At 38.2% G+C, this 10074-nt stretch overlaps 4 protein-coding genes across 4 annotated transcripts; 2 read left to right on the top strand and 2 right to left on the bottom strand.

Annotated features, from left to right (window-relative positions):
* Positions 1 to 416: 416 nt before the first annotated feature.
* Positions 417 to 2209, bottom strand: LOC125608712. Its single transcript, XM_048779171.1, has 2 exons — positions 840 to 2209; positions 417 to 480 (listed from the first exon to the last, which is right to left on the bottom strand). The coding sequence occupies exons 1-2, from the start codon at positions 2207 to 2209 to the stop codon at positions 417 to 419; spliced, it is 1434 nt and encodes a 477-aa protein (XP_048635128.1).
* A 1272-nt stretch (positions 2210 to 3481) lies between these two features.
* On the top strand, positions 3482 to 4422 carry LOC106454348 (F-box/kelch-repeat protein At4g38940-like). The gene is made up of 2 exons (XM_013896478.2): positions 3482 to 3521; positions 3629 to 4422. The coding sequence occupies exons 1-2, from the start codon at positions 3482 to 3484 to the stop codon at positions 4420 to 4422; spliced, it is 834 nt and encodes a 277-aa protein (XP_013751932.2).
* Positions 4423 to 4784: 362 nt separating this feature from the next.
* Positions 4785 to 6397, bottom strand: LOC106345653 (PITH domain-containing protein At3g04780-like). The gene is made up of 8 exons (XM_013784824.3): positions 6248 to 6397; positions 5973 to 6059; positions 5671 to 5794; positions 5527 to 5575; positions 5403 to 5460; positions 5270 to 5316; positions 5116 to 5193; positions 4785 to 5004 (listed from the first exon to the last, which is right to left on the bottom strand). The coding sequence occupies exons 1-8, from the start codon at positions 6284 to 6286 to the stop codon at positions 4956 to 4958; spliced, it is 531 nt and encodes a 176-aa protein (XP_013640278.1). The 5' UTR covers positions 6287 to 6397; the 3' UTR covers positions 4785 to 4955.
* Positions 6398 to 8579: 2182 nt separating this feature from the next.
* LOC106453084 (probable ribose-5-phosphate isomerase 3, chloroplastic) lies at positions 8580 to 9560 on the top strand. The gene has a single exon (XM_048780213.1). It carries the CDS (start codon positions 8673 to 8675, stop codon positions 9501 to 9503), a length of 831 nt encoding a protein of 276 aa, XP_048636170.1. The 5' UTR covers positions 8580 to 8672; the 3' UTR covers positions 9504 to 9560.
* The last annotated feature ends 514 nt before the right edge of the window (positions 9561 to 10074 follow it).

Here is a 10074-nt window from a genome sequence, read left to right as displayed (position 1 = left end):
CTGTTAGTAATTTTCTGGTAGCTTCAAGCATTACAATAATATAGTGTGAAAGCAACCGAAACTAGACTAATATAAAACTACTTGTTGCCATAGTATTAATTGTGGGCAGTCATATCGTAGTATGCATCATGCATGCTAGCATTATATAAAATTAGACTAGTTGATCTGTTATAATGCTGTTAGCATGTGAATTATGAACTGTAAGGACGGCAAAAGTATGATGATGAGAGGCCTATGTTTTGTTCAAATCTTTTGGTTAGAGATCTGGTGACACAGCTATATATTTAATCGTGAGACGCATACCGTTTCACTTTCGGCTAACAAAATTAAAATTTAATAAATATTGGGTTGCCTGCCTATTTCCACCCACAAAAACACAAACCCTACTTATTCCCCCCCAAAGTATTTGCCTCTTCTTAATCCCACCCAAACTTATAGATTCTCTTCATATCTCCCCCTAATCTTTTTTTCTCCCCCTTTCTAATTGAATTTCCAAATCGTGATTATAGAGTAATTAATCGCGTTTTGTAAACAATGATTGCCCATTAAAAACGGAACCCACCCGAAGCATTAGAAAAACCCGACCCAGATTTTTAAATTGAATTGGGGCTTTTCTGACTTACGACGATACAGAGAGAGAGACGAAGAACAGAGAAAAAGAGAGAGAGAGAACAGAGAACAGAGAAGAGAGAGAGACGAAGAACAGAGAGAACAGAGAAGAGAGAGAGACGACGAACAGAGAGAGAGCAGAGAGACAGAGAGACAGAGAGAGAGAGAACAGAGAACAGAGAGAGACGAAGCTTGTATTGTGTCTTTTGGCGATGCGTTCCATTGCTTGCCTCCTTATCATCTCAAGCATTGGGACCATTGATTTCGCTCTAGCTTTTGTGATAGTGGAGTTAAAGGACTCTGTTGCGTTGTTATCAACGTCTTCACAGCAGCTTCCAAGCTTGTAAAAAGGTCGAGACCAAGTTTCCGGCAGCTCCTTCATAACATCATTATACAAGGCCAAATCGTATACTTGTAACTTCCTGACATTGTAGTCAAATTCCGACTTCGTATAGCTCCGAGCAATATCCCATATCCTCGGTTTCAGCAAGTCTTTCTTGGCATGATTCTTCTTCACATTCTCCACAATGTGTTTCACACACTTTCTATGCTCAGCATTCGGTAACTCTGACTCCATGGCACTCTTCAGTCCCTTTGATCTATCTGAAATGATGACAAACCCATTCCCATCTTGTAGAACTAAGTCATGTTTTAATTTCTTGATAAACCATAACCAACTATCAGTTGTCTCGGATTGAACAACGGCCCAAGAAATCGGGTAGATTTGATTGTTGGCATCATGTCCAACAGCGGTTAGCAACACCCCTTTCACAGCTCTCTTCAAGAAAGTACCATCAAGTCCGATTATTGGCCTACAATATCCTCTCCAAGTGTCCCGAAGAATCCCAAAGCAAACATAAAAACCATTGAAAACATCTTCCCCTGCTTTGTTTTTGTATGTGTCTACAATGGCTGTGGAACCCTGATTCGACACCATGATCTCCTGTGCGTATCCTCGAAGATGAGCAAATTGCTCCTCATACTCTTTCTCAAGCCATTTCAGAGCTAAAAGTCTGCCTCTTTGGCACTGATTCCGTGTACTGACTATTTTCCACTTCTCCTTTATAATCTGTTGAATCTCCTCGGGCATCAAATCGGCTTTCTGTCTCAGTTTATCCAAAAATAGACTTGCAATCACCGGACTTTTCAACAGCTTGCATTTCCCATCCGGAGTGCAACTATGATACCTGTACCTCGTCTTCAACAACCATTTTTGACTTTCAACATCATAGGAGCAATAAATCCGCCATTTACACTTCCCACCAATGCCACACACAAATGAGACTTTTGTCTTATCCCACCTATCTTGCTTAATATTTCTTCTCTTGCTCAAAGCATATTCCAAGACAATCTCTTTAAACTCATACAATGTGTAGTAGCTACTCCCCAAAGCTAATTTATCATGATTTTTTCTTCTTTTCATTCTCTTCTCACGCACATCAATCTCATCCTCGGAGGAGTCATCTGAACTCTCTGGAATCTCGTTTCTCTCAGTTGGCATCTCATCCTCAAAATCAGCTACTGATTCTTCGATCTCATACTCAAATCGACCAAGAGTATCTTCAACTTCATCCATCTTATCTCGTTTTCCAGATTTCATGTCTTACTCATACTCTGTCTCATAACCTCTTTCTAAATCTTTCTTCTCGGTTTCACCCATGGTGTCAGCACTTTCGATTTCACCTCTTTTATCTCTGTAAAAAAAAATCAAACTCAAATCAAGACATGAACAAATACAAAATATAAGTTAAACAAGCTTAAAAATTCTCCATACCTAACAGCAACAGCTCCTTCAACATTCTTCATACTGTCAAACATCTCTGCAACGCTTCTCGGATCATCTCTTCGCGTCTCAGTTTCGTCTGTGGTACCATCCCTCACTGTCTCTCTCTCCTCTGCACTCTCTTCTCTCGTTTCTCTCTCTCTCCCTTTCTCTGTCATCATCGTCGTTTTTCTTTACGTGAAGATAGAAGAAAACCCTAACTTTAATTATATCTCCAGTTTAATTTTTTTTTTAATTTCGGGTCGGGTCGAATCTGTGTTTATGTCGGGTCTGGTTTTTTTAATTGGGTAATCGCTGTTTACAAAACGTGATTTTGGTTCCTTTAATCACGACTTAGGAATTTAATTAGAGAGGGGGATTAAAAAAGATTAGGGGGAGATATGAAGAGAATCTATAAGTTTAGGTGGGATTAAGAAGAAGTAAATACTTTGGGGGGAAATAAGTAGGGTTTGTGTGTCTGTGGGGGGGAATAGGCAGGCAACCCATAAATATTTCATTTTTGGTTATTATAGACTTGTCATTTGCTTAGCCAACCAAACCTCAATTACCCAATCACATGAGACCCATATGTGAATTGATATTGTATTCGAGAAAGGCGAATGATTAAATTATCATAATATATACACGAAATTTATTTTCAGACAATAAATGGACTAGACCCTATAAATAAGCAAAGACGAGCCCCAAGTCACACCAATTGAATATATGAGTGCATACTTATCCAGCTTTAAAAAGAAAACAAGAAAAAAACATTAGTGTAGTTTTGACAAAATATGATCAAAATCTGATAGTTTTAAATCAGGATTTTTCATGAGAGATTGATTTTCAAATAATTAGATAACTAATCCATCTAGATTTTCTTAACTTTTGAAACATATAGACACACATATATATAAACTAACGTATATTATTATTTATCCATAGTAGATCCTGTCTATTCATAAATCTCTACCCACCCTCTTGCTAATCATTCCCAGCATATATGTATAAGCTTCCATATACCTTTGTAAAAACACAAAACAAAACAAAAAAGCATTATAGCCTTGAGGGTGCATAGTCTTGTGTTGATTGAAGCAATCGATAATAGCCATGACTATCAATTCACTTCCCGAAGACATCATCATAGACTGTATATCTCGTGTACCGAAACGTTACTATCCAACACTCTCTCTCGTTTCGAAATACTTTCGATCTCTTATCACATCGCACGAACTATACGCTAGACTTTTCTCTTAGACCGCACCGAGTATTGTCTCTACGTTACCATATCTAAATATGACATCAACAACGATGGTGATGTACACCGTTTGTATACTCTTCGCCAGAACTTCAACTCACCTGACAAAAAATATTCCTTGGTCCCTGTCACATCACTCCCTCGTCTACCTCCGAATGCTAGCTACGTGACCGCGGATTCGAAGATCTTTGTGATCCCTGATGATAAGAGTCTCGCATCTACTGATACGTTACTCATCGACTGTAGGTTTCACACGGCACACCACCTCCCAAGCATGCCAAACGAAGTCGGTGAGATAAGTATCGAAGGATACTACAAAGAAGTGTCTGACGGGGTCGCTATGTTCTTGAACCAGATCCCTCGGACTTTGGTATGTATGTATGAGTGGACTTACAAGAGTGATCATAAGCTCTACATGGTGACTTTAAAGACGGATATCTTAAATTTAAAGGCTTGGCATCACGACAATAAATGCTTTCTGGATGGAGTGTCCTACTTCTCTGATCCACAAGCGGTTGATGTAAGACAAATTTGTGTAGAAGATGTGAAGGGCGTCAGACTAATCACTGATGAGGATGCTAATGTGTCGTGCACTGTGATATATGGTGAGAAGGTGGTTGTGTTTTTGCAGATAGAGATTTGTCAGAAGAACGAGATCTGGTGTGTTGAGATCAAAGTGGAAAAGGATCAAAAGGGAGAGTTGTGTGGAAGAGTTGAGTGGTGTGGTTGTTTGCTTGAGGGACACTGGGCTGCCGGCCCTGACCTCAAGGACGCTCTTGTTGTTAAGGTCTGATCCATAGTTTTTAAAATCGGAGCAAAAACCGAACTGAATAAATTTTTGGTCACGGTTCAGTATAATTCGACCGGATCAAACATGATTTAATATTTTGAACTAATATATATTTTAATATAATTTAAAAATAATGTTAGTAAATTTGATACATAATTAAAATATAAGTAAATATAAAACATAAAATATAATTTAGTTTTATGTTTATATGGATGATTTTTAAATTTTTGATAGTTTTAATGATTTTTATCAATTTAATAACTCTAGCTACGTGACCAAATAACCGGTTCATGATCGAACCTGGTTTAACCATCAGGTCGATCCAGTTTTAAAAACACCGACTCTGATCATATTGAGCCCTAATGTGACTGGAAATCTTATGAAATAAGCTTGTAATCGCAAGTTCTAGTCTAATTTCAAGATTTTAAAAAACTTTAACAAGTGAAAATAAAATAAAAGAAAAGAAACCAACAACAGAATAGTAGAAATCAAAGTGATAAACGATCATATGATGATATTATAACTCTTTTGTTTGCTCAGTGATCTTCAATCTTTTTCAACCCCTTCATATCAGTAGTCTCAACCCTGCAATTGCACATTGCAGTTTTTAGCAAAAGTATAAGACATAAGAACAACTAAGACCAACATTATCTTAGGACTGTAAGACTAGTAATAAAACATTTCTGAGAGACTTACGTTGAGCCGTAAAGAGCGATCTTCTGAACCTTTGTGAGCTCAGAACCCGATTGGTTGTCTTCAATGAAGATCGTCAAGCTTGAATCAAATAGATAAAAGGTTAGGTCCGCTGAGAAAGTATAATATAACGCATAACATGGTAAAAGTCTTTTACCTACGGACATTCTGAAACTTAACATATTTAAGGACCACCGGTTTTCCCTGTAAAATTGATTTCAACAGAGAGGTCTCAACACAGATGAAATAGATGTCACCAAATAAATATTAGATTTTAAAAAATGTGTTACCTTAAGGTTTTCTTCGGTTAGTTCAGCGGTGTCACTTGGAGGAAAATCATTGACATTGCTGTATCAAAGAGGTTTGAGTTATTACAACGATAATATTAATCACTACGTAATATAGCTAAAATACCTGAAGCACATGTGTTCTTTGTTTGAGAAAAACTTCACTGTTTTAGGACCTGAGATGTTAATCAAAAAACATTAATAACAAGTAACAAGACCAAGGCAACACTTAAAAAAACACAAACAAATGTTTTCTTTTAAACAACATTACCATCCTCTTCAGGGCCTTTGATAGCAAAAGAATGCAGTTTAACAACTTGGTTAAAAGGAATATAGATTAGTAGCTGTTCATCAGCATCACTCTCTAGGTTCAAACCCGCATCTTCTCTATACCCCTACATTCACAAACAAGTAAATCAATCAAACAGGTCATGAAAAAGCAATCAAACAATTTGTAAACTATTATTTTGTACTAAGGACTAATATGTTCTAAAGAAGTAATATATTCATAATCATATGAATATCAATCCAGAAGAAAACTCAGTTTCCAAGAAAACTTTGGTATACAATAACCTGCTTGAGAGCATTGGGCAAGGAGTGACTTGAGCTTTGGTTGAGACATTCAACACCAGACCAGTCAATGAAATCTAGCAGATCAACCTGAAATATCAAAACACAACCAATCAAACTTAACAGAATCCATTGCTCAAAAAATACATCACAAGAGACTCGAAACCCTCTCAATTCTCAGAACCTTAGATATTCTTCCCAACCAAAAAAAAATTAAGATTACTTTTAAAAGAATATACAAAAGAATAAAAATCTAAAACAGATTACAATTAGTTCACCTGTCCCTTAGGAATATCGCTGGCTGATTCGGCGGACATCGTGAGTTTTTTGGTTTCGTTCTTACAAAGAAATCTGAAAAATCGAGAAAGTGGAGGAAAGTAATTAGACTTGTAGACGAATCGAAACGACGCCGTATTATAACCCTCTGACTGCTTCGGCGGGTTAGGATCTTCACCAACCAATTACGAGATTGATATTGACGATTATACCCCTACACCAACTACAAAAGTACTAGGCTTGGGCATTTCGGATATCGGTTTGGTTTGGGTATTTTGAGTTTCGGGTTAGAGGATCCATTTACTAGAAACCAGAAAATACTCGGCAAAAATCCGGTTCTCATTTGGATCCGGTTCGAATTCTGATAGTTCAGATAAAATATTGGTTATTTAGAGTAAAATATCAAATAGTTAGGATGATTCAGATAAAAAATTTTGGATATTTTGGATTACCTTGGATATTTTGGATAAAACTATTTGGATAGTTTCAAATAATTTCGGATAGTTCGGATATTTTATAATAATTTAGTTACCCTCACCTATTTTCAGATACTTTTAATAAATTTAAAATATATGTTTAGTTAATAGTTATGTTATATGTATATATAATTAATATTTTTATATATTTAGGTATTCGTTCGGTTCTCGGTTTGATTTTAATTCGGTTATTTCGGATATAGAAACTGTTCGGATATTTGAGAATACTGGTTCAGTTCAGGTTTCAGGTATTTCAAGTATTTTGGTTCGGTTCGGTTCGGTTCTTGGGTTCCGCTTATTTTGCCCGGGCCTATACAAAACTATTAGACCATCATTAACGCATGTTTTAATGACGCCTCTTAAGGCAAATAAAATAAAAAAATTAATAAAAAAAGAAGAAAAGCATAGACTCGCCTCTTCCGTAAGGCGTAGAAGGCCCGCCTCTTCGTTGCCACGCGTCAAGCATAGAGACGCTCTCTCTTCGGTCTCTCTCTCTTTCTCTCGAAATCTCTCTCGACGAAAGGGATTCGGTTCTCCTTCACGAATCCCATCCTCTTGATCTCTCCAGTATCCCATGGTTCCATCTTATCTTCTTCAAATCTTCTCATCTCTCTGTTTTCCTCGTAGATCCCTCTGTTATCCCTTTATATCCTTCACGACACGGCTGAGGATCAGGGTTTGGGGCTTTTGCGTGTGAGTGATTGGAAGATGGCTTTGATTATGAGGTTGGGGCTGGAGGTGAAGGAAGGGTTGTTGTTGTGGTGGCTTTCGAGAGGGATGACGGAGAACTTGTTTCGGTGGAAGTGATGAGGACGACACTTGTTGCAGTAGTGTGTTGACTGATAAAGATTTGTTTTTTTTTTCTCTATTGGTTGGGGCAAAGAAGGGTCAGTGATTAAGCAGAAGACAAGTGCTTGTCTCTAGTTATTGATCCAAGTTCACTCAGCTCTCTTGGACTCCTAGGTTGGTTTGTTTGTTGCATTTTGCTATTAAAAAAAGAAAGAACTTTGTGGTTTGATTGTTTTGAAGATCTAAGTATGTGATATCTTCTGCAGGGTGTTTTTTTTACAAAGGACTTCTTACAGATGAGGAATGTGATCATTTCATCAACTTGGCACTATCAATCAATCAATCATCTTCTTGATTATGCTTTTGTTTGTTTGAGAACTTAGTGATGATGATCATGGAATGTTTTGAGACTGTGTGACTAACGTCAACTACTTTGTTTTTTTAGGCGAAAAGGAAACTTGAGAAGTCAATGGTTGCGGATAATGATTCAGGTGAGAGCGTGGCAAGTGGAGTGCACACTAGTTCTGGAATGTTTCTTTCCAAAAGACAGGTGAGAGCTTCTGTTCTGTAAAGGTTTCAAAATTTTGTTATTTCTTAATTTACATGGAGAATTCATTGAAAAGCTGAGTTTGTTATTTCTTTACAACAGAAGATGAGTTTTGCAGAGAGATAGAGCTTCTCGCCAGGCTGCATCACCGCCATCTAGTTGCTTTGAAAGGCTTTTGTGCTAAGAAGAACGAGAGGTGAACTATTATTACACTTTTGCCTCCTTTCTTTCTCCTCTGCTCATCAAACCTGAGAGTTTCCAGGTTCTTTATCTACAAATATATGGCAAATGAGAGCTTGACGGATCATCTACATTTTATGCTCATGACTCCTAAGTTTTCTTGCTATATTGTAGATTTGACTTCAGAATTTTTGACTTTTTATTTAAGAACCTTTAGTTTAGTTCTTGCATTGGAGCACTAAAATTAATTGTCTCTTAACAAAAGTTTTTAGCTTAACTTTATTATTTAAATATTCATTAAGAGATCCTAATGGGTTTCATGGTTAATGATGCTCTTAAAACTACCCCTCACCTTCCTCTTCCACTCAAATCTCAAAAACCCAACCTTTACTATTTTGTTTCTTCCTTACTCCAACCAAACACTTCTCGTCTCCAATGGCTTCCTTATCCTTCGTCTCATCATCTCACCTCACTCTACGCGCTCCTTCTCCCAACAACCTCCGCTCCTCATCTCCCCGTCCCACCTCCGTTTCATTCTCCGTCAAGGCCCAGTCCGTCGCACTCTCCCAAGACGACCTAAAGAAACTCGCCGCCGAAAAAGCCGTCGAATCCATCAAACCGGGGATGGTCCTCGGCCTCGGAACCGGCTCCACCGCCGCCTTCGCCGTCGACCAAATCGGAAAACTCCTCTCCTCCGGCCAACTCCACGACATCGTCGGCATCCCGACGTCAAAACGCACCGAGGACCAAGCCCGATCCCTCGGGATCCCCCTCGTGGCCCTCGACACGCACCCCAGAATCGACCTGGCCATCGACGGCGCCGACGAGGTGGATCCCAACCTGGACCTGGTCAAGGGGCGCGGCGGCGCGCTCCTGAGGGAGAAGATGGTGGAGGCCGTGGCCGAGAGATTTATCGTCGTTGCGGATGATACGAAGCTCGTGAAGGGGCTGGGAGGGAGCGGTTTAGCGATGCCAGTGGAGGTTGTTCAGTTCTGTTGGAAGTTTAATTTGGTGAGGCTGAGGGATTTGTTTAAGGAGTTTGGGTGCGAGGCGAAGCTGAGGGTTGGTGAGGGTGGGGAGGCGTATGTGACGGATAATAGTAATTTTATTATTGATTTGTATTTTAAGGAGCCGTTGAAGGATGGGTTCGCCGCGGGGAGGGAGATTGGGAAGTTTGAGGGGGTTGTGGAGCATGGTTTGTTTCTTGGGATGGCTACTTCGGTGATCATCGCTGGGAAGAATGGTGTTGAAGTTATGAACAAGTGAGGATGAGAATTTTTCTCCTTTGTATAATTTGAAATAAAATCTTTAATTACGGTTCAACATTATTCGAAATTTCAGCATTTGAGAAGGGGATTAGCAACAAAAATGAATTGATTTTCGTGTCCGTGATTGCAAATTTGTATACAGAGAACTTTAATTCCAGTAACAGTGAGTGAGCTACTGAGAAAGTAGTCTAAATTATTCAAGCCCAATCTCATGAGTGATGGGCTTTAATCAACCTTTTTCAAGCCCAGTGATATATTAAGGCATGCTATATAACATATTTAGGCCTGCTCTGTTTTTAGTAGTTTTTTGATGGACTCTCAAATTCAAAGCACGATCAATTAACTTATTAAAATATTTATCAAATTTCATATATTATTGATTTAGATTTTTACTACTATGAAGTGTTTTTTGCACCAAAAAATTGATATTATTAAGTGTTATTGAATATAAATGATTTTTTTGTCAACCAATAAAAAGATTTTACACATGGCTTTTGATTGGTAATAGATTTAAAATGATCGATTTATTGATGATTTAGGTTAGAAATACATCATGTAATCCCAAAAGA

Source organism: Brassica napus, chromosome A5 (assembly GCF_020379485.1).
Source record: "Brassica napus cultivar Da-Ae chromosome A5, Da-Ae, whole genome shotgun sequence".
NCBI classification, from domain to species: Eukaryota; Viridiplantae; Streptophyta; class Magnoliopsida; order Brassicales; family Brassicaceae; genus Brassica; species Brassica napus.
Note: the sequence above shows the minus strand (reverse complement) of the source record. Positions and strands in the feature narration are given on the sequence as shown.